This window comes from Aethalodelphis obliquidens, unplaced genomic scaffold (genome assembly GCF_003676395.1).
Source record: "Aethalodelphis obliquidens isolate GAN/ISIS:26980383/991018 unplaced genomic scaffold, ASM367639v1 scaffold9, whole genome shotgun sequence".
In the NCBI taxonomy this organism is placed as follows: domain Eukaryota; kingdom Metazoa; phylum Chordata; class Mammalia; order Artiodactyla; family Delphinidae; genus Aethalodelphis; species Aethalodelphis obliquidens.
In genome coordinates, this window is record NW_020837953.1 from 16,693,802 (window position 1) to 16,717,653 (window position 23,852).

A 23,852-nucleotide genomic window follows, 5' to 3' on the forward strand; every position below is an offset into this window, starting at 1 on the left:
ATAAGGGAATCTAGGGCCTATTAACAAGCGGCTTTAGCTAGGAGGAGCACAGCCCCCTGCGCCCCTGCTGCCACCTCCCCAAAGCTGGCTGGAGAAGGAGGCCCAGGCGGTGGGTCTGGTTGACGGGCCAAGGGGCTTCCCCCACCTCCAGTCAGATGAGCAGAGCTGTGGGACTCGTGGCTCCTCGACAAGGGGACAGACCCTTGAGTACGTGGCTGAGGAGCATCATCCTGTGTTCCCACGGTCCCACATTCATGGTTTAGAAACGTCCAGTGAGTGGTATTTCCTGCTGGAATAGACTGCATTTTGCTCAGAGATTGGCCAGACGCAAAAGTCTTCTTGGTCCCCCGGAGGTTGGTTTAGATGATTGGTGATGGTAGCAGGTGTGCTGCATTTGGTGATTTAAGAGTGGCACGTGCCACACGTCTTCACCAGGACCTCCCTGTAAATGTCAGTTACCACCCACTTCAGCTCTTCTCTTCTGAGAAATACCATTGGAAACTGCCATCGAAGGCACTAAGCACTGTGATTCCTGGAAGAATATTCCAGCAGGAGCCTAAAGTTAGCCCCTGTTGAGAGTTGCTCGGGGCCCAGTAAGTACTGTGCTGGGGACTGTGGGGACTGCCAGGTGATCAGGGCAGAAGGAGCAGCACGTGCAAAACTAATTGCAGGCTAAGTAATAAGTACGGTAGAGCATGAGAACACTACAAAGAAGGTTCAAAATGAATGCCATGAGAACCCAGAGCAGCATAGTAGAGAGACTGAATGGGTAGTATTTTTAGCAGGAAACTTAAAAAAAATAAAACGTTAGAGAAAGCCCAATATTACAAAACATAAAAGTTGAGCTCTTCTGGTTGAAGCTGGGGCATGGCCCTGCCCATTCTTCCTCCTTCTCCTCCCCTAGTCCACAGAGTAGCCCGATGTCCCTCCTAGAACCCTAGAGTTCCATGGAGCATGGTTTAAAATGCCCACCAGAAGTGTGACTGTGTAGGCTAGGTGTTACACATCCTGAAGGGGTCAGGGGAGCTGGGATCAGGGCAGAGGAGATCAGCCAGGGGTAAGGGGAACAGCTGTGTCCTGGAAGCAGAGGTCAGACTGCATCCCAGATCCTGAATGCTTGCAGGATGCTCTCCTCAGAGCCTCCAGAGGGCATTGTAGGCCACACAAAGGCAGCCCAGGCAAAGGGTCAAGATGGCCATAGGCCAGGGGGAGCCTCTGGTGGGGGATGAATGAGGTATCTTGAAGACCACTCAAACTGCTACGGAGTGCCTGAGCCAAAAAGAGAATAGCTCACCAGCCAAGACACTGACCAGAGTACCCTGGAAACCTCCTGTCACCTGCTGACTCTCCTCCCCGGACCCTACTCCCTGCTGCCTGCTGGGGCCTCTGCCATTCCACCTGGGAAAGGGGGCTGGCCGGCCCTGGTGGCCGCTCCAGCACTTTTCGCAGCCGCAACAGGTGGGGTACTGTGCCCTTTCCCTGGAAGAATTGCAGCGGGAGGGACTCCAAAGAGGCACTTGTCTTATTGTTTCACCAGAGGGGCTGGCGAGATACACAGTATTTGGTTTTGCGGCACTGGGGAGGTGCATGTTAGGCTGTTCCCCAGGGTGTTTGTGGCTCTTGTGTGCTTTGTGTGGTTATTTCTGTGGGCTCCGTGTGGAAGAAATGGGAGTAGAGACAGGTGGCAGGTGGGCCACAAAGCGGTGGAGCAGGGAGGTGCTCTGTACATATACGGTGCCTTTTGGAGGCTTCAAGCATCTGCTTGCCAATGGGGATTTGAGGTTGGTTTTCTCTGGGAGTACGGGCAGCTTGGCCTACGGGGCGTCCCTCTGCAGAACGCAGAAACCGCCTGCGTTCTGGTTTCTGTTTGGGAACTCTCCAGTGCAGCATGTCTGGGAACACTTCCAGCTGTGCTGCCAGACCCAGACGCAGGTGACGGCCTTTCGTCTGTACCATAGGGAAACCAAGAGGAAATTAAATGTCATTTGCCCCCTGCACAGCAGGTCGCTGCCAGATCAGACAGTGCTGATCAGAGCTGTGCGGAGAGCACCCGAGGGAAGGCTTGTGCCTGCAGCCGTGCCCTCTGGGCTGTGGAGACTCCCAGGTGACGGCCTGGCTCAGGCCCAGGGCTTTCTCTGCCAGGCTGGGTTCACCCTGGCCTGAGGCCCAGCCCTGCGCTACATGGCAGCTGTGGCCCATGCCAGGCCAGAGGTGCATGTGTACCAGTGGGAGGGGGGGGAGGGGCAGGGCAGGGCCTGGCAATAGAGGACACACAGGAGCCAGTGAGGTGATCAGCCCCTGCTCAGAGAAGCTGTGTGGTATTGTGGAAAGAACAGGACCTTTAGGATTGAAAGAGACCTGGGTTTGAGTCCTGGCTCCATTACCTACTAGTTGTAGGACCTTGGGAAAGTCACATTACCACTCTCAGCCTCCATTTCCTCATCTATGAAAGGGAGCGTATAACAAGCTCTGGCTTCTGACATCTTTTGGGGAAGTAGCTTCTTGTTGGGACTGGTGCCTGAGTTTCCTCACCCCACCTCCCCTAGATCTGGAAAGATGGCCTGGAGCCCCTTGTACCTCCTGGGGCCTCAAGTGTAGTGAGTTGGCTGAAGTTGATGGGAAGTGGGGTGGGGAGTGAGTCTGGCTGGGGCCGCACCACTGGTACTCTCTCCCAGCGCGAGGCCTTTCCTTCTTGTCCTCCTAGTCCTCTCAACCAAGCATCCCAAGGCCTTTATCAGATGAGCACGGGTGATAGTGGTCACCCTCTTAATTGGGGGGCTCAGCTGGCTCCCTCCAGCCTCATACTTGCACTCCCCTTCCTGTTTGGGAGGACCTGAGGGCTCGTCCCAGCCCCTCCCTTGCCTTGAGTCCTAGTGGCGGGGCGTAGTTCTTGGCTCTGCAGTGACATTTATTAACAGGGCTTTGGGAAGAGATGTTTTAATACTGTGAGTGTTCTCCCTAGAAAACTCCCCACCCCCACCTCACCCCCATCTGAGGCATGGCTGCTGGTAGTGAAATTCATTAGTGTTCCCTGACAGGCAGTGGCGACAGAGGCGCTCGCTGTCTGCTTCCCGCTCCCTCGCTCTCGTGCTCCTGCCTCACGCACACTGATATTTAAAGCTGATGGGCTGCATATAGACTTCTTGTACCATGACAAGTTTGGGGAGGGGGATGGGGGAGGAAGAGACAGACAAGGAGCCAGCTGTCACGCTGGTATTTCAAACAGTACTCTCTCCTGACCCTTTGCAGGCTCCAGCAAGTGTATCATCTTTCTGAAGCTGGTGGTTGGAATTGTAACCTGCAGCCGTCCCAGAGGATAGGGGCAAGTGTGGGGGCAAAGTGGGCTGAGAAGTCGGCAGTGCGTTCTCCCAAGGCTGTGGGCAGGAGGAGAGTGCAGGGACAGAGAGAGGGAGTGAGAGAGAGAGAGAGAGAGAGAGAGTGTGTGTGTGTGTGTGTGATAGCAAAGGGGATTGAAGCTCAGTCTCTGTAAGTGCTCCTCAGCATTGCCCTCCCATCCCCAGGAATGAAGTGACCCTTTTGCTGTAGTCTCTCCTGGAGTGATCATTATAGTTGATGCTGTGGTTATCTTCTAGGTGGTCCTGAAAGCTCCCTGAGTATAGGAATCAGGTTTGATTGGCCTCTACTCCTTGAGCGTCCTGGGTCTCAGTGATACCCATAAATATGTGGTATAAATTCAGGCAGAAAGTTCTCCCACTTTGTGTCTCAGACTGGGGCCTTGGCTTTTGTTCCCTCCTATTTGTGTGCTGATTTTTTGGATTTGGAGAATGAGTACCAAGGTGCTTCTCTATCCACAGCTCCTCCCCTCACCCCCAAGCTTCTTGGAATTCATTTTGGCAACTGTTGAATGGTTCTGGGACCTCCCTACTCTGTCATCCCCAGAAAACTTCTCTAGAATCCTTTTCCGGACCGAGGCACTGTCTTCTCAATGCAGGTGGCCTGGAAGCATCTCCAAAGGCAGGTTTGGTCTCAGCTAACCTCCTTACAGCCAGAATCCCTTCTATAAGTGCTTATTTATAAAGTATGTTTCCCTTGGCCGGCTCGTTTAACCTTCACAGAGCAGGGCATGGAGGTGATGTAGCTTGCCCAAGGACACATGTTCACTTGACCAAGCTGTCTCTTAGTGCGGCAGAGCCATGTGCCTGGTGGGGCTTCTACTGTGCTCTCCTTCCCCCCGCCCCCATCAGGGGCTCTTCTAGCTCCAGGGTCTGCATGGGGGAAGTGATTTGGGAACAGACCTGACTCCTCCACTCCCTGCTCTTTTAGCCTTGTCAGTGCTGTCAGTGCTCCCATTGGCTTCTTCCATTTCAGCGCAGCTGTGTCTGTGTGTGTGTGTCTGTGGGACAGAGAGGGGTTACTGGCCATCTCCTGGTGGAGGGTGGAGCCAGAATGCCTTTTCTCTCTGTAGACTGAAGTGTATTCTTGAACTGTCCAGGATCATCTTTCATGTGCTCACCTCCTGTAACCCCCATTGCCCTCATCCTTCCCCCACACCCTACACACTATCCTGTAGGCTTCTAGCAGGGGTTGCTGGTGCAGGGCAGCGCCTTTCTCTCCCTTCGTGTCCTTGCCAGTCCTGCCCTGGTGGAAAGCACTGAGCATTCGGCCCGCGGAGGGCAGCCAGGCTGTATCTTCTGCCATGGTGCGTCTTGCAGGTGAGATGGAAACTGACTGGCTTTGATAAGTACGAGACTTGAGCATTAATTTTTTATACATCAGCAGTGGCCAAGTGAGTGAATTCAATTATGAGTCTGCCTCTCTCCACCCTCCTCCCCCCAGTGTGGTGGTTCAGAGCAGAGACTAAGGAACCTGTTGAAATGAGAAACCCCTATTTCCTTGTTTGACCCCCTCACTAATTCGGGTTAAATTGCTACGCGATTGCAATGGTGACACATGGTGCCTGCCTGTGTTTGTATAAGAGGATGCAGTGGGGGTGGAAGGACCAATTTGTGCAGAGATAAAAGGTGTCACAGGCAGATAACTAACGTCCCAGCCCCGTGCCTGCTCTCATTGTAGCTCAGTTGGCTCCGTGGAGAAGCCCAGCCGTCCGCTCTTCCTTCCTTCCCTCCCCTTGCTCGTATTTTACCTCGACGCCACAGCGTAATGATGCCCTGCGTAGTGGGGGAGGAGATAGGCACCTCTGGCTGACAGCCCTTCCTGATAACCAAATTCCAGCCCATCCATCACCAGCTACTCTCCTCAACTTGAGGAAAAGTGATCGTGAAAGGCGGGCCGTTTATCACCCAGGGTCTGTTTATCTCCTCTGGGTAGGGGAACGGAAATAGGAGAGACAAAGAGCTGCGTCCCCAGCTAAGTGCTGCCTCGGCTGGGGTAGCCTGCCGGAGCTGGATGCAGAATCACGTCATGCTGACTGGGGAGGCTCTGACTAGTAGGACTCCCAGACTGGGACCCAGGGGAAGGGGACCTTTCCTGAGGTTCAGCCCTGGGAGTTGGAGACAAGCCTAGGAGGTGTGGTGGTTCTGAGATGCAGGACAGCCAGTGACAGCATTCTTTGGGAAGGTTTGTATCAGAATGAGCAAGTGTGGAGCCCCTCGTGGAAACCAGTCCAACCCCCCTCATAGGTGACCCCTCGGCAGGAGCTCCCATCTGACTGGTCAGCTGGGTCTGCTGCTTCCGCCTTCCCCAGGCTGGGCCTTCCATGCCTCCGTGCTCCAAGGTGACTTTGAAGAAGACAGGGCCTCTCTCCCTGCTCTTGGCCTCTGCACCTCAACACTCCCCTTTTTTTGCATATCAGGTGGCACAAAATAGTTTGCCCTCTGAAGGCGAGCAGTATGTGCGTTTGAGTACCAGGACTGAAAGCCTACATCACTCCGAGATCTGGGTCCCACAGCTTTTCCAGAGAGGCAGAGAGGGATCAAATATGGCCTCCAGTTCAGCTGACTTCCTCCTCTTCAAGGGCTTGAGAGTGACCTGCATCTCCCCAGTTTAGAGTTTTCCCTAAGACTTGCAGAGAGAGAAGCACAGAAGGAAGAGTGTCCGTGACCTCTGCCAGAACTGGTGCCTGCTCTCCTGCTGGTCCTGGCTCTTGGTGTCTGCCAGTCTGTTTGTCAGACCTCCATGGATGCTGCTGGCCCCATCGACTCAAGCCTAGTAGTTCTAGCAGAGCCCCCCAGCTCTACTTCACCCAGTCTTCAAACCTGAGCTCTTGCTAACAGTGGCTTCATCCCGCCCATACCCATTAGCAAGGGTGAAGTTCCCTTAATGAGCTAGTCCCCTGCCTTGGCTGGCGCTGAGCTGGTCACACCTGTTTGCCATCAGGGCTGTCTGGACCTAGCCCAAGTGCTGGGCTGCAGGTGGTAGGGCTGGATGAGGGGCTCCTTTTGCTCTGTGCTGTATGGGCGGGGGGCTGTTTCTTACACCTCTATTCCTCCCATACTGTTCTTTCTACGTAGGAGAGGGCTTTCTTTGCTTTTTTTGTTATTTAGCGGGAGTAATAAAGGAACTTGAGGAGTACCATATCTTTTCTAATGCCCCCCTGGATGGAGCAGCAGGGAGTCAGTCAAGCATCAGCAAGAGGGTTTCACAGTGGGTTCTGATGACCCTAAGGGGCCAGTGTGGTAAGAGCAGGGCCACATGGTAAACGCCAAAGGCAGAGCCCCTCTCTGGCCTCAGGCCCCGTAGTACTTGGAAAGCAATCACATCCCTTGGTTTAGAGCCACAGGCAGGACTGGGGTTGGTGGGGGGGGTTTGCTTCCTTAAAGAGGGCCCTTTGCATTCACGAAGCTGAAGGAAGTTTTGATTTGGTTGAAAAAAAATCCCATTCCTTCTTATGGCCTGGACATAATTGGCTCTTTTCTATTGGCCATCAGTGATGTCATTCCGACCCTCATAAAGAAGGGGAAATCACACCTGTGGACTTGGTGCATAAAATTTCATTGGGCAGCAGTAATAAGCATGGCCAGATGATGTTTGGGCAGCTGAGGAGCTCTGTGCCCAGTGATCCCAGCTGCCTGGAGACCTGGGCACCATAAACCTGCCTGCACGTTCATGCCCGTAGGCTAGTCCAGGGCCCACTGCCAGTGGCTCTTTTCCTGGGATCAGTATCTGGTAGGAACTCACAGCATTCAGGCCCTTTGTGCCAGGGTGACTTTTGCCTTTTTCTTTTCCAAATTGGTGGAACCGTGTACCCACTGGTACCCACTGACCCTAGCCTTAGGCTCCTAAGAACCGTGGACCCAGGTGTGACCTTGAGCACTGACCACCATGCTGCCTGACCCTCTAAAGTCCCAGGCCTTGCCTTCCCAGGGACTGCAAAGACTGCATCTATATGATTGATGCCTTGTGTAGTCAGAAGACTTAGATCCCATTTCTAGTTCTGCCCTTGGCTTGTTGTCTGATTAAGCAAATCCTTTTTCTTCTCTGGGCATCAGTTTCCTCTTTTATGAAGGGATGACAACTTCTCTAACCTACCTTCCTCACAGGGTTTCTCTTGGTGCTCTCTAAGCTGGGCTAGGGTTCTGTCATAGAAATGTGTAGCTGTCTTCCCACGAGGCACCTGGGAGTTCAAGTTCTGGCATACGGCTCTGTGTCTCTTGTGAAGATAGGCCTGGGTCCTGCTATAACTGTACTGCTTGTATCTTGAAGTCCCATAGTTAGGACCTCCCGTTAGCTGGAGGACTCAACAACCTGAATGCCTGTGAGTCTGCAAACAACATGTGTACCTGCAAGTGACCAGGGCCCCGAGTGAGAATGATGGTCCCGCCTCCCTCTGCTTCAGTCAGCCAGGGGGCCCAGGCAGCACTGTGGATGCGGCTGAGCCATATCTGAAGCTGAGTCTCCAGCCTGACAATCTGTCTAGTCTGTCCTCAGTGCGGCCACTCTGGTATAGGTCCTCCACCAAGAGAAACAGGCAGGATCCTACTGAGCTAGACCCTTCCTACCTGGGTAGAGAAGCCTACAGCTGATATCTGCCTTTGAAATCCTGCTGAAGAGGGAGCCCTTCCCTCTCCCAGGACCAGCCAGCCAAAAGCACTCCTGGCCTGTGTCAACTAAAAGAATCAGAGGGTGCTGGGCTTGGCTAAGGGAGAGTATGATAGATGACCCAGGACCCTTGCCTTTTGCTGGCCAGTCCCCTAACCTGCTCCTTTGCAGATTCTGGTGCTTCTGGTAGCCCCCTTCACTCACAGGTCTTAATATGATTCTTCAAAAATAGCTGAGGGGCTTCCCTGGTGGCGCAGTGGTTGAGAGTCCGCCTGCCGATGCAGGGGACGTGGGTTCGTGCCCCGGTCCGGGAAGATCCCACATGCCACGGAGCGGCTGGGCCCGTGAGCCATGGCCGCTGAGCCTGCGTGTCCGGAGCCTGTGCTCCGCAACGGGAGAGGCCACAACAGTGAGAGGCCCGCGTACCGCAAAAAAAATAGCTGACCTGAGCAAGCATTTGACAAATACCAAGGATAAGGAACATGAAAGAAAAATTGAAGGGAATAAGAAAATTATCCAGACATTACCGTTCTGCTTCTTAGGCAACCACATTCCAGTTCCTAAAGCTACCTTTCATCTTTCAAAATCTTGCCTCATTTCCTTACAATCTTGGTCCTTGGTTCCCCCATGGGGACATCCTACATGGATACCCCTTCGTCATCTTGGCCTCAGCCAGAATCTCCCTCCCAGGAAGTTGACTGGTTGTAGTTCATGTCACTGTGCCACCTGGGTGTTGAGAGGAACCTTCCCTTGGAAGGGTGTCTCAGGTCTTAGAAAAGTAAATCCTTAACTCTACCACCTGAACCATGGGCACTGGCTTCCAACTAGTGTCTGTCAAATAACTGAAGCGTAATGGATGGAAGGCTGACTGCCCTAACGCTTTCTAGGGTAGAAACAAGTCATTTCGACTGGCTTCTTTTTGCCAAGCCTCCTGAAAAAGGAGTTTGTGCTTGTGATCTCCACTTTCTTATCTCTTCTCACTCTTCGGCACGTCGCCTGCTGCCTTCTGTCCCCACCAGCCCACCGATGCCAAATTCATTGGGTTTTTCTCAGCTCTATCTTGCTTGACCACTCTGGCATTTGACACTAATGACCTGCTTTTTTTTTTTTTTTTTTTTAATGACCTGCTTTTTAAGCTCAAAAATCAGTTATAAATATTCCAGAAAGGGTAAGCCTGCTTTCATCATCATTTAGGTTGACCACAGGTGATGTGAAGTGGGGTCCAAAGAGCATGTGTGACCTTGGCTATCTGATACCCTGAAAAAGGTCCAGGAGCCTTGCCCTCTGGACACGGAGTGGGTTGGGTGAGTCCCGACTCATGGTACATTATCTCCTACAGAATTCTCAAAGGAGCTGAGGCTGTGCGACCTGGAGAAGGGAACTCTGAGGAAGCTCCCTAGGCTCAGATCTTGGGAGGGTTCTGCAAGGAAGAGATAGAAGTCATTCTCTGTAGTTTCTAAAGACATTTCTCAGACTCATGGGTAGAAGTTACAAGAGACAGATTTTAGTTTAGTATTAAGGAAGGCTGTTCTGAGAATTGAAGGAATCCAAAATTAGAGCCGACTGCTGTGTGTAGTAGTGAGTTCCTTGTCTGTGTTGATGGTCTGGTAGGGGTGGCCTGGTTTCATTTTAGCTCAACAAAACTTATGAGACATTAGCCTGGGCTCTCTGCTCATCTCATTCCACACTCTTCCCAGGTGATCTCGTCTACTCTTATGGCTTTAATTTTACTTAAATTACATTAATGACTTAGCAATTTATATCTCCGGTCCCGACCTGTCTTTAAAACTGGGTATCCATCTGCCTCTTAGACATCGTCCCCACTGCCAAATGTCTCCTAGGCACCTCAGACTCAACAGATGTTGAGTGCTTAGCACACGTCAGGTGTATATCTGAAGCTGCATTCCCAAACTCATGCCTTCATCCTGTGGGGTGGTAGGGGCGAGGCAGTGGGAGCAGTGTACCCTGGTTTAGGGAGACACTGTATGAAGAAAATTTAAAAACAATAATGAAATTGACTAAATGCTGGTCTGCTTCATCCATTAGATATGCTCTCTGCGCCCCTAACTTTGTCTTTGTACCTGTCTCAGTGAGTAGCATGAAGCAAGCCAAGCCACACACCTCTGAATTGGGTTCTACTGCTTTCTCTCATTGGGCCCCATGTCCCATTTGGTCACCAAGGCTTCCTTTATATCTTTTCCTGTTGCTGGCTCGCTGTCTCTATGGCTAGTGTCTAGTCTCCTGGCTACTACTCAGCCTTTTTAATGTATTGTTTTTGTTGCCCCCAGAACAGTCTTTGTAAATCACAACTCTTCTGAGTCTCTCTATTGCCTGTGGCCAACTCCTCTCAGCAAGAAAACTCCGTGATCTTCCCCAGCTGATATTTCTAGTATCCTCCACCATCCTTCCATGTACCCCAGTGCTGCAACTTAAGGCTTTTTTGTAAAGTTTATTTATTTTTGGCTGCCTTGGGTCTTCGTTGCTGCGCGTGGGCTTTCTCTAATTGTGGGGAGCGGGGGCTACTCTTCGTTGTGGCGAGCGGGGGCTACTCTTCGTTGCAGTGAGCGGGGGCTACTATTCGTTGCGGTGCGTGGGCTTCTCGCTGTGATGGCTTCTCTTGTTGAGGAGCACGGGCTCAAGGCGTGCGGGCTTCAGTAGTTGTGGCTTGTGGGCTCTAGAGCGCAGACTCAGTAGTTGTGGCGCGTGGGCTTAGCTGCTCCATGGCATGTGGGATCTTCCCGAACCAGGGCTCGAACCCGTGTCCCCTGCATTGTCAGGCGGATTCTTAACCACTGCGCCACCAGGGAAGTGCCAACTTAAGGCTTTTTATCTATTTCTTTTATTATGCATTCCATTGAACAAACTGTGAGCCCCTATGTGCAGGAGTTCAGTCTTACTTTTTGAGGCCTAAGTGACTGTTATTGTAAAACATCAGTGTTTGGCTGAATGGATTTGTGTCGGCAAAACGGCATCATCAGCTGGAAGGGGAGGTAATTTATAAATTATGATTTAAAGAAAAAACAAGAACAGGTTCTTGGTTTAGATTCTGACTTCTTTTTAGCCCTCTGTATGGTCTCTTCTCTATCACAGAAAGCCTATTGCTTGAGACTTAGGTGTGAGCTGAAGCCCCTGCCCAACTATCTCTAAATCACATGCTCTTCCTCTCTCTCCTCCTATCTTACATCTCTGCCTCTCTGTGTAACAAGATGGCGACAATATCCTGGTGCATTGGAAAGAACATAGGCTTTGGAGTGAGACAGACCCGGGTTCAGTTCTTGGCACTATCATGTTTTAGCTGTGGACTCTTAGGTAACCCCTCTGAATCTTTGCCTCATCTATAATATATACAGATCTACCCACCTCACGGCATCTCTCTGAATTAACGTGAGAATGTAAGTAAGACACTTAGAATGTTGTAGGCCATCAGAAAGCAGTGCGGCTGATGTCATTTTGAATAGAGTCTCCAGGTTCTCACAGTTGAATCTGAGGGCTGCATCTGGAGCCCAGTGTCCAGAGTGCTGGAGGTGGGGTGCCTTTCTTGGGTGGGGTAGGACCCACGGCTAGTGGGTTAGCGTTTGAGGTCACTTTGTCTTACAGACTTTATTGGATTTCCTGTTTTAAGACTCCGTACCTGGTACATGGGTGCTCAACTTGTTCTCTCCTCCCTTTCTTCAGGCTCCCGGGCCAGTGCCAGTACTTGGGCTTGCCAGTGGCAGATTACTTCAAGCAGTGGATTAATCTGAAAAAGGTACTGTGTCTGAGTCCCGCTCCATCCTTCCTCTGGTTCTCCTTTGCCTCAGACCACCCCCCTCTCTTTCTTTCTTTTCTCATTGCTGTTTTCATCTTGTTGTTCTCATCTCTTTTCTTTTCTTCTCTTTTCTCAATACCCTTCCCTAGCTAATGTGTGCTGGAAGGTTGTGGTTATTTCTGGGAGTGGGGAGCTGCTTGGGGGACCAGGCTGCGGGGTGGAGTTTGACACTGCCCTCCTTGGTGTTAACCCAGATGTGCAGAGAAGTCCCGATTAAAGGTAGTTTCCAGGTTCTTGCTTGGAGCTCTACCTCTGGGCTGAGCTGCATTGCCTCTGGGAGGGAGGTGGTCCTAGCTCAGCCTCTGGGAAAGTATCATGAGTGATCATGAGTGTGGCCTCTGAGCCTCCTGACTGGCCCTGGTATCTCCTTCGGGTTGGGAGGTAGAGTTGGTTCAGGCGGGCTTTGGTCCTGTCTAGCCCCAGCCGAGCTTGCTCATGTGAGAAGGGCTGTGGACACTAGAGCCCACTTCCCTTTGAGCATGGGGGAAGAGACTGGCACTCATGTAGCACTAAGCACCTGGGGAGTGGGCGCTGAGGCTGTGGACTGGGAGGGACCCTGTGTAGCTAGGAAAGTGGGCCTGGCAGAGAATGAATCACCCAGAAAACTGTACTCTCCTAGTGTGTGCTGTCCTTCCTAGGTAAGCACAAGAAGGGAGGTATAGGAATAGACACTGCAGACCCCTGCTCTGATAGGATCCTGGCTCTAGGAGGCCCAGGCCACTAGGGAGACTGACTCCCATTAATCCCTGTGATGTAAGGGCAACAGACCTGGGGCAGCCCCAGGAACCCCATGCCGTTCAGTGCCTCCCAGGAAGCTGAGCAAAGGGAGAACACACCAGAGGTCAGAGTAGTGGCTCCCGGGGGGCCCAGAGAAGGGAGAGGTCGTTGGAGGCTCCGGCTGGTATCGTGGGGATTTGGGTCTTGAACTGGGCATTCAAGGGAGGTGGGATTTGGATCTGAGGAGGAGAGGGGGCTTCGAGGCAGGGGGAGCAGCCTGCCTTTGGTGTGTGTGAGGGCTGGAGCTAAGTGAGCATTTGGAGGAGCACTGGAAGACAATGACCTTGGACTTTGTTCCGTACGTCTCAGGGCAGCCGCTCTCTGTGGCAGTGTTTGTGAACTCCTTTGCTTTTCCCTGGTGTACGGGTCCTTTGCCCTCTGGCTTGTCTGTGCTTCGACCCCTCCCCACCTCTCCCGATGATCTCCCTTGCAGCTGAACAACAGCTGCTTACTACCTCCCAGCTTTGGCTGAGGAGGCCAGGCTCTGTCCTGCCTTCAGGCCTTGGCCTATAGCCTTCCCTCTGAAGTGCCCCCAGTCATCTTCATCGGCCTTATTCCCTCTCCTTGACGATTCAGCTCAGGTCTCACCTCCACTGAGAAGCTTTGCAGTCGAACTCTTGCCGTGAGGCTCCTTGCCACTCTGGATATCAGTGATCTTCGAGGGTTGAAACTGAGTCTGTGTGTTTCCTTGCAGACGTGTCCATCCGAAGCACAAAGACTGAGTCTGGTTCCTCTCTGTGTCCCCGGTGGCCAGATCCAGGCTAGGTGCAGAGTGTGTGCTCAGTGAACAATTGCTGGCTGGCTGACTGATCTCTGAGAGCTGGCTCCAGAGAGGCCCTCTCACGCGGGCCTTGGCAGGGCTACGCGTGCGGGTGTGGCCAGGCCTGTGCTCCTGGAAGACGGCGTGCCAGCTGTCAGAGTGCATCTGAGGCTGCTTGCTGGCCTCGGCAAATGCAATGTGAAGGCCCCACCAAGCGAGGCAGGCGCTGACCATGAACAATTGCTCTGTGAAGTTCACTAGACGTTTTGGTGTATGGATAACTCCCTGCCTCTAGCTTCTTTGGCAGAGAGGCAGGAAAGCAGCTGACCCGTGTGATAACATTGCCACTTGGGACCACCTCGGTGCTGCTGGCAGTGGAGGCGGCTGTGCTGAGCCTGCTCAGCTTGCCTGTCTGCCAGACTGTGCTGGGCCATGGAGCGGGGAGTGGGTACCAGGGGAAACTGAGGACTCTGTGATCGCCTCTTGGGAGGTAGACGGAGCAGGTCTAAGAAAAACCAGAGGTCTCACCCCTTCCTCTCTGCCCTGCAGCCACATGGTGTTCCAGCTGTGCTTAAGGGCCCAGCAGGAAAGATGACTGAACTCCAGTCCTTGCCAGCAGCCATGCAAGACAGGGAGGCTGCAGGGCCCCAGAGGTCCAGGCACATGGCAATCTTTCTGATCTTAATACTGCGTGACTCAGGGCAGGTTGCACAAAGATTCCTGCACCCTTTAAAAGAGCAGTGATAAAAGCTAAGCCAGAGAGGCCATTTCCAGGGTTGTGGGAGTACCATGTAAAAGCCTCATTCCTGCCTTCTGTCCCCACGTGGGACCAGGCCCTGGCTGTCTACAGGCTCCTCTCCCATCCTTGATCTTACTTTGTCCTACCCGCTTCCCTTCCTGTCCTCTCCTCTCAACCCCCCAGCAGGGCTTTGCCCCATGAAAAGAATGGGGAGGGTCCTGGTCTGCTTGGCCACCTAGACGTGCTGAGTGAGTACCTGGGACTGAGGTTACAACGGTCTGCACTGACTGACTAAGGCTTCCAGTCTGAGAAGAGGCAGAATGTTATCTTTCAGATGCCCTTTCCTGTCCAGAGGCGGTGTGGGCTGCGTCAGGGAAGGACAACTTTTCTAGGGCCAGGTTTCCACATCTCCCGTCTCCACCTACTTTCCTTGTAGCAGAGAGGCGCAAGCCAGTGTTTGCTGACATTTGGAATGTCACTGAATGATCTATACTCTCATTGAACTGTCAGCTTAGAGAGGACTTGGGGCCCTGCTTCCAGCGGCTTCCAGGAGGTCAGAGCTGTCACTGAGGGGCCAGAAGAGTACACACACACACACACACACACACACAAATATACACGTGTACCCATGTGAATGAATACACTCAAGCGAGCATACCCAAAACTGTATGTATGTATCCATACTTGGATACATGTGTGTACACATATTCACCTGCAGAAATATCTGAAAATATACACAGACACGAATGTGTTTATATATACATATTCATAAAATGTAAGGGCACATGCACATATATAAACATACACATCTGCATCAATAAGCAAAATATTTTTGAGCGCCTTCCATGTTCCAGGTACTGTGCTGGGCCCTGGGGATATCACAGAAGAGATGGATGTTAAACAAACAATTTCAATTGTGTTATAACACTAAAAAGTTCAGACTCATGGAATCACATCACAAGGGGACCTGACTTAGTGGGGTGGAGGGAGGAAGGGAGTCTAAGCTGAGACCTGAGGGATGAGCAGGAATTGGCTAAGCAGAGAACCACACGTGGCAAGGCCCTGGGGTGAAGAGAAGCCTGGCAGCTTCATGAAAGTAGAATGTAAGTTCTCTGGGGGCCAAAGAACTTGTCTCTTCTGTTTACTCTTCTGTCTTCATCACTTTGCATAGTTCCTGGCACACAGTAGATGTTTAATCATTATTTGTTGAATGAGTGACTACCTGAAGCACAGTGAAAGTGGGGAAGAGAGAAGGCTGACATAAGATGAAACTGGAGGGGAGTCTGTAGACCAGACTTTAGATTTTGATCTTTATCCTTAGGGCGAGGAGAAGCAATTAAAGGGTACTGAACATAGGAGAGGCATCATCTGATTTGCATTTTGAGAAAAGTCTCTCTGGCTGCAGTGTAGAGAGAGCTAGGAGTAGATATAGGGGACCAGTACTGGTTTTTCTTAATGGGGCTATAGTTGGCGTGTTGGGATGGGGCACATCATCATGTGGGCAACATTGCTGAACTTGCAGCATCCCCAGTCCCTGTTCATTGAAACCACTAGTGCACCTCTCCAAGTCACTGTGACAACTAAAAATGCCACCTCCCCCTCGTCAGACACATACTTTTCCGGTGGCCTGGATGTTGTGGGAGTGGAGGTACCGTCCCTGGTTGAGAACCAGAGAATTGGACCATTCCAAGTGAAAGATTATAGCTACTGGGATTAAATTGTTAGCAGTGGAAATGCAGAGAAATTGACTGAATCTGGAGTGTTAAATGGTATAGTCAGTTCTGCTGTGATGCAACATATACCTCCCCCCAATCACCGTGCTATGGAAAGTTGTGCAATAAAAATGGGGTTAGGTGCACAGTACTCACAAACTTCATCAGCGACACATGAAAAAAGATGGGAATCTAATAAAATAAAAATTATGGGTAGCGTGATTTTACACGTATTAAATGGTTAAGAAATACATAAATACTATGATAAATATGGCATTTTACCTTGAAAAAAACTTGAAGTTTGCTTGTGGAAGTGGGCATGAGAAGGGTTGTAGCTTGTGAGTAATTGTGAAGTGGCGGAAAGAGAATTCTCTGAAATGAGAGATTGTAATCAGACGGTTGTGGCTTGTAGCACATGTGGTGATCCAGGTAGCTGGTATATGTTTGAGGTGTACGCATGTGTCATTTTGTTTATTCTTACACAGCTCTGTTCAGCTGGGTGTTTATCTTGTATTGCTTAAGGACAAAGTCTCACACGAATGCACAATGTGCGTTATGCTAAATCGTTCCCTAATACTTCAGTTGCCCTGGAACAAATTTGCTCTTTCAAAACGAGTGTTACAGCAGAATTGACTGTACAATAGATAGGAAATGGTGACTGACTGGCTGTGAGGGTTGAGGATGAAGGAGAAGACCATCATGACTCCCAAGGTTTATGATGTAAGCAACTGGGAGAGTTGGAATGCATTTACTGAGATAATGGAAGGAGGAGAAGTTTGGGGATTGGAAGAGAAGGTGAATTCAGTGTGGGACATGTTGAGTTTAGATGGCTTTGAGACATTCTTGTGAAGCTGTTGAGAAAGTATTTAAATATATAGGTCTGGGGCTCAGGGATAAGGTCAGGGTAAGAGATAACAGATTTGGGGGCATTATTGGTATGTGAATGATAATTGAAGCCATGGGAATGGCATGAATAAGATGAGAAGAAAAGAGAGCCTAGGACAGAACACTGGGAAATACCAATGTTTGATACATAGAGGAGGAAGAGTCAGAACTAGAGAAGGAGGAGGAGTGGTCACTAGTAGTAATATTTCTTATTTAATGATTGCATTTCATGCGCTAGATCTATTGTGTCCAGTATAGTTGCCATTAGCCACCTGTAGCAATAGAGCACTTGAAATGTAGCTGATATGACTGACGAACAAATTCTAAATTTTATTTAATTTTAATTAATTTAAATGAAAGTTAAAAACTTTCAGGAAGAACTTTTCAGTATATTTAGAACACACTGGATTGGTAAATCTGTATTTTCAACTGTTAATTGTTTAAAGTCTCAATACAGATCAGGTATCTCTGATGAAGATTTAGCATCTCAGTTGAGGTGTGTCATAAGTGTAAATTACACACTTAAGTATGAAAAAATACAAAATACCTCATTAATAATTTTTTTATACTGAGTCCCTGTTGAGATGGTAATCTTTGGATATACCAAATTAAATAAAACATATTCTTAAAATTAATTTCATCTGTTTCTTATTACTTGAGCTGGGCATTCAGTTCATAAATTGCTTACGTGGCTCACGGTATGTTTGCATTGGACAGTGCTGTGCCAGACACTGCACTCGTTATCTAACCCATTATCTAAGCTTCACAGCCCTGCACAGTAGTTACTATTATTTTCTGCATTTTAAGGTTGAGAAAACTGAGGCACAGAGTGATGATGAAATTTGCTCAGTGTCTTACTTTGGCACATGGCAGAGCTAGAACTTAAATTTAGTTTTGCCTGGCTCTGTGCTCAAGAGAGTAAACAATAAAAAAGAGAGGGTAAAAGAATGATAGAAGAAGAGGTAGACCAGGAGAGTGTGATGCCGTAGACACCAAGAGTGTCTTCCAAAGAAAAGCACTGGTCTGCTCAGAGCGAGCCACATAACGTAAAGACTGAAATATGAGTGCCAGACCTGGGCTCAGGGACCTTGGTGACTCTGGTAAAACCTCTGGATGGCATGATAGGGATAGGAGCCAAGTTGGAGTGAACTGGGGAGTAAATGAGGAGACAGAAATTTTAACTTTTTCAGAAATGTGGTTTTGAAGGAGAGAGAAAGGGTAAGGGCTGTGGTGGGGCAGCTGTGGAGTTGAGGCAGGTTTTGTGTTTTAAGGTGAAAGACATACGTGCTCGTTTGTATATTAGAGAAGGAAGGGTCGAAATATAGGAGTGAGAGAGGTCTCTGAGAAGGTGACAGGAGATGGTATGGAAAACCCAGGTTCTTGACACTGGCTGTCTTCAGGAGGACGGTCCCCTCTTCCGTCATTATGGGGTAAGGAGAGGTAGATGGGTGCAGACAGATGCAGGTAGGCTTGTGCATTTGGTGATGACAAGTAGTAGTTCCCATCCGAGGCTTTTGTTTTTCTCTGTGAAGTAGATCAGTCATTTGCTGATAACTAATAGAGGAGGGCTGGGAAGGTCTGCAGAAAGTGGAAAAGGATTGCTGTAGTTTTAGTAAAGAATAGCAATATGATCTTACTTGAGAAGTATAGTCGGATTTCTAGGCAGTGGTGCGGGTCCAGTTGACGTTGGTGACATTAATTCACAGTGGAACCTCTCTGTTCAGTTGTGTGGCTTTCCTTTAGCAAAGCTCAGCTGCCTGGCTGTGGGCATGCAGAAAGCAGACATTTAGATTCATACATAGTAGAGATTTTCCCAAGGGGTGGGATGAAAGGAACAAAGGAGTTGAAGATATTGTCAAGACAGTGGTTGCCAAGATGGAATGTGGGATTTAAGCTGGATGTTGAGGGAAATGAAGACAGCACGGGGCCTGACGGATATGGAAAAAGTAGAGAGGTCCCAGTAAGATGGGGAACAGGTATACCGGCTATAGTTGAGCATGCCAGATGAAAGGATAAGAGATTATGGTTGGAAAGTAGCATGTCTGAATTAGTGATTTCAGAGATGGGGCAGTTCTAAGTGTTGGCAGGCTCCAAGCTGTGCCCATGGGGGTGGGTAGCTAAGATTAGGAGGAGGAGAATGTTAGTGTAAATAAGAGGTCAAGAAATGGGTAGGTCCAAAAGGATGTGAGTATGTGGATATACACATGCACACATAGTACATATATATTCACTGCATACGCAGGACACATAGGTATAAATGTATGTATAAATGCATGCCTCCACATACACGATTCACGGACAGTCAGACCAAGCCATGCAAGTACGTGCACATACACTCACAAATGGTCTGGAATTCCCTCTGGTCCCTGGGCCTGTTTGGATGGGCTTTTGGGGAAGCAGGCAGGCAGCAGCCTTCGGAGGATTCTGAGTCAGTCCTGGCAGACAGGGCTCAGCCAGCCATGCTCGGAAGTTGTAGGGTTGGAGGTCACCTAGGATTTGACAGAGCCAGATGAACCAGGGTGTGAAGATTGCTGCTCCACTTTTCCTCTGCCATGTGTGCTATACGACCTGCTACAATATCTGCGTGCCCTGAAGGGGATGATGGGGTTGGGACCAGCTGTGAAAGGAGAGGAGACCTTCTTGGGTCTCTCCAAGAAGAATTTCTGTCTCCCCCTCCCCTGGGAGCCGACAGCAGGAGAAACTGCTGAAGGGAGGGTTGGTGTCTACGACTGAGTACGACTTTTCCTGACCTTGGAGTGTTCAGAGTCCCAATCAGCGCAGTAATAAATTAAGGGCTTATGGAGGAATAAATTCTCAGCCTTAATGAAGTTCTTTGCTGGGGGCCATAGGCAGGTCAGCAGGTCGGGATGGTGCAGAGTGGAGGCTCCAGCGAGTGGGCTGAGCTAGCTGGGAAGCCGTCTGGACTGAAAGTGTCTGGAACTCTGCTGGTCAGGTCACTATTTTGGAGCTGTGGGGATAGAGCTGCTCAAGTGATAGGCAGCCTGACAGAGGCTGGGACTCTTCATACAGTGGTGGCTGCATGGTGCCTGCCGCAGAGCCCCTTGATTGGGGCTATTTGGAGAAAACAAGAACAAAACAAAAATGAAAACCAGGAGAGGTTTGAAGATGTAGGGGCCCTGCCAGGTGTTTGTTTTGTGTTTGTTTTGGATGGAGGAGGGCTTGCACTGAGACATGCTTCTGGACCACTCAGTGGTCAGGACGAGACTGGGGCTGTGGCGCAGGTCTTTGGCATCAACCAAAGTACAGAGCGTTGTCCGTGGGGCATTGGGCACATGGGCTGCCATCTTGAGGGGAGCCAGCTCTGAGGTCAGGTAGATGAGGGCCTCTAACTGTCTTTGGGAAGAAATATGTGCAAAGAGAACAGGACACAAAAGCACCAGGTGTAAATGTGGGAGAGGCGGGGGCACAGGCACGGGACAAGGAGAGGCCGAGTGGGAGCGCAGCCCTGAGGGTTTGCCACTGGATTTGATGCTGAAACCCTGGGAGGGGCCAGCTTGGGAGCTGGAGGCTTTGGATTGAAGAGCTGAAACTAGAACCTGGGCCTCAAGACTCCACATCCTGAGCTCTTTCTCCTTTCATCCCATCCTCTGTAACATCTGCCCTTAGGAATGAGCTCTTGGGACGTAGTCCAGAGGTAGCAGAGGGACCAGTGCTATATTTGGAGTCAGGGCAGCTGGAGCTAGAGAGACTGTCTTCTTTCTTCTCATCTCCCTGCCCCCATGGTGTAAGTGCCCTGCCTGGGCTTTTCCTTTAAATATGTCTTACAGCTGTCTGAACTCTGAAATTTCTTTCACTCCTTCCCTCGCCTTGTTAACATGTGTTGCCTTTGGGGTAATCAGGGAAAAAATATTATGTCCTTTTACAATTACCGGGTTTTGGAATATTAAAATGTCTCGCTGCATCGGCACTGTTATTTTGATTGGTATTCTAACCTTTGACTAGCCCATAAAGCGTGCCGCTCCTGAAGCCAATATTGCAGGACTGAAATTTAATTCCGAAATGATTCCAGATAATAGGGAGACAGATAATATATGCATGAAGGATATTATGTTTGGACTAACTGCAGCAGGGCCAGGGCTGGGGAGCTGAATAATAGCCCAGAGTGAGTTATAATCTGTGGGACAGAAATGCCTTACTGTCAGGGCCAGGAGAAGAACTCTTAAATCAAAGGCACGGGAAAGGGTGTGATTCAGTGTGCTTGTTTTGACAGGAACAGCACCGGAGCCAAGAGGGTAGGTGTGGGAGGCTGTGGCCCATCCTTCCTCTTGAGCATGGTACCCAAGGCCTGGAGGATCTAGCTCATTGCAGCATCCCTATCTTCATATCTCCTGTCTCTCTAATATTCCAGCCATATCAAACTTCTCGCTGCTCTTCAAATAGACAGGGCACTTTCACTTCCCTTTGCTCATTCTGTTCCCTTTGCTTACCTCGCCTTTCCCCTTTTAATGTGTTGGAAAAACTCCTGTTCATCCTTCAAAACCCTCTTCTGTGAAGCCCTCTCTGGTGTTCTCCCACTTCTGGTAGACATAGTTAATCACTTCCTTAGTATGGCTTCAGTACTTTGTAATGAGTATATCATGTGGTCTTGTAATCATCTGCTTACATGTTTGTGCTTCCTGCTAGACTGTGAGCTCCTTGAGGCCTGCTTACCACCCATCTCTGTATGTCCCGTGCTCAGCACTGGGCCTGGCACACACCGGGTATCAACAAGCATTCACTGAACCCATGCTGAGTATAAGGCTGGACTAATGAGCTCCAGAGTCCAGGTGCCTATTCCCCTACCAGATTTCCCAGACAAATAGACTTAGAGAAAGCAAGTAATCTATCTAAGGGCACATAGCCAGGAGGAGGTAAAGCTAGGATTCGAACCCACATAGGTGTTGTTCTTTTCCCCAGACTATGTATCCTAGGCAGGTGGACAGGGAAGGAGTTGGAGGCCAGGATAGGAAAGAGAAACTCACTTCCCTGACCCTTTCCTTCCTTCCTTCCTTCCTTCCTTCCTTCCTTCCTTCCTTCCTTCCTTCCTTCCTTCCTTCCACAGCTCAGGACTTGGGTCCTCTTTGCTGGAGACGGCATTACTTCTTAACATTCATGGGACTCAAGACCTGGAAAGGATTGTGCCTCCTGTTCCTGCTAATGACCTTTAGACAGTTATTCCACACAGAAGGCACTTCTCTATTGTGAGTTTGTGACTAAGGATCAGGAAGGTACCTTGAGAAAGGTACTAAGTGTGGTTTTGGAGAGCTCTTAGGGAGGTAGGCAGACAGAGCACACGGGGCTCTTAGTAATATCAGAAAACTTATCAGACATTCCCTTCCCCCTTGAGCACTTGGTGGACCTTATATTTTGGGTGTATAGTGATAAAAGTACATAATAAAAAAAAGCTACAATGAATTTGATTGGCTTTTAAATGAACTTGTATTTTCTTAATTACAATACTAGCTGCATAATCCTAGACAAATGGTATGGCTGTATGTGACACTTCCCCTTCACTTAGTCTTCAGATGATGCTTGATGTGATGCGGTCCTGGGGATGTGGCTCACAGGCTAGAGACCGTTGGTGCAAGAGAAAGAGTTTTGGAGTCAGATGAGTCTGGCTCAAACGTATGACACTGCTACCAACTAGCTGTGTGATCTGGGGCAAGTTCCTTAACCTCTCTGAACCTATAAAAGGTGCCAATATCTGACACATAGACTCTGAAGTCCAGTAGGCTTGATTTAGAATCTTGATTCTGCACTTACTTGCTGTGAGGTTTTAGGAAATTCACTTAACTTCTTTCAGCCTCAGTATCAACCTCTGTAAAACAGGAAAAAGAATACCCACTCCGAGAGTTGTCCTGGGCGTGAAGTGACAGCACTGTGCCTCTGCTGCTCCCTTGTCCTCGCGCTGACCACTGGAGACAAGACGACTAGGCTACAAGGGGAAAGGAGACAGGAGCTCAAGATAGACATATAAGCCTTTGTGGGCAGGAGCTAGGAAAAGGGGGTTCCTCCGGCAGAATACAAGTGAGCACCAGGGAGGAGGAGCCAGATGCCACCCTGGACTAGCTTACCCTCAGCTGACACTGAGGAACAGAGCCCATCATCTCACGTCCTAGACTGCAGCCACCATCAGCGTGCCTGGCTGTCCAATAGAGTATGGAGTCACACTCACCTTCGGGCAATTCCTGGCTCTGCCATCTTGCTGCGTTATGACCTCGGAGAAGCCACTTACCTTCTCAGAACCTCAGTTTCCTCGTTTGTAAAGTAGAGATAATTAATAATAATAAACAGGTGCTGCTCTAAATGCCTTTTTATAAATTAGCTCAATCCTAAACAACTCTGAGATAAGTACTATTATTAGCCAACTTACAGATGAGGAAACTGAGGTACAGAGGTTAAGTACCTTCCACAAGGTTCAAGAGCTAGTGAGTGATGGAGTTACGCACCTGAATCTAGGGACCATGCCTGTAACTGATTTGCCCTGTTGCCTCCAGGGCAAAGGAGGGAGGAGTCATTTCACCTGGGGTGTGGGAGAGGCAGTCAATGAAGTTTCACTGAGGAAACTGTTGAGGTGAGCCTTGAAAGGTGAGTGAGTTTTTAGGAGTCAAATGGAAAGGGCATTCCAGGCAGAGGGAGCCGTGTGAACAAAGGCCTGGAGGGGAAGGAGCTTCCTGCATTGGGAGACTACAAACAGTAGTTTTCAGGTTTTGTAAGCTACTCATGTGGTCCAGCCGTGTGTATGCCTTTTAGCGGAGGAAAAGCAGAGAAGGCAAAAGCAAGTGAGCGCAGTAAGGAGCCATTTCCTGATGTCTAGAGTGGAGCCAACCTAAGCTGCCTTCTAAGAATGGGGCAGTGGCTCCAGAAAACTGCCATGTTTACGTCCAGGGGAGGGAAGGAAGAACCTGTGGGCCTGGTGGATAGCAGGGAGGGAAAGAGGACACCATGACCTGTAGCATTATTGTCTGTGGACAGTCTGAGAATACTTGGCCAGAAGACCTCAGTATCCTTACAGTAAGTAACATGTAGGAAATGACAGAGTGAAGAATCAGTTAGGTCCTGGTTGCCGCGCCTGTAGAAGAGTGCTGGTACTTGGTGTGTGTGTGGGGGGGGGGGGGGGGGGCCCGGCGCAGCCTCAGCCAGGAGAGATGCTGCCTTGCTCTGTGTCCCTGGTGAGTGTGGCCACAAGGGGGAGGGGAGCGGGTGAGGAAT

General features: G+C 49.9%; 1 protein-coding gene across 9 annotated transcripts in view; it reads left to right on the top strand.

The window, feature by feature from the left end:
- ERI3 (ERI1 exoribonuclease family member 3) overlaps positions 1-23,852 on the top strand; it is a 129,750-nt gene that overhangs the window by 56,249 nt on the left and 49,649 nt on the right. For all 9 annotated transcript variants that reach the window (XR_003433267.1, XM_027108775.1, XM_027108776.1 and 6 more), the window contains one exon: positions 11,635-11,707. Coding sequence is in view for 8 of the 9 variants with exons in the window: in XM_027108775.1 (XP_026964576.1) it covers positions 11,635-11,707 (73 nt within the window). In the remaining variant the exon portion in view is untranslated. The remainder of the gene's footprint in view (positions 1-11,634; positions 11,708-23,852) is intronic.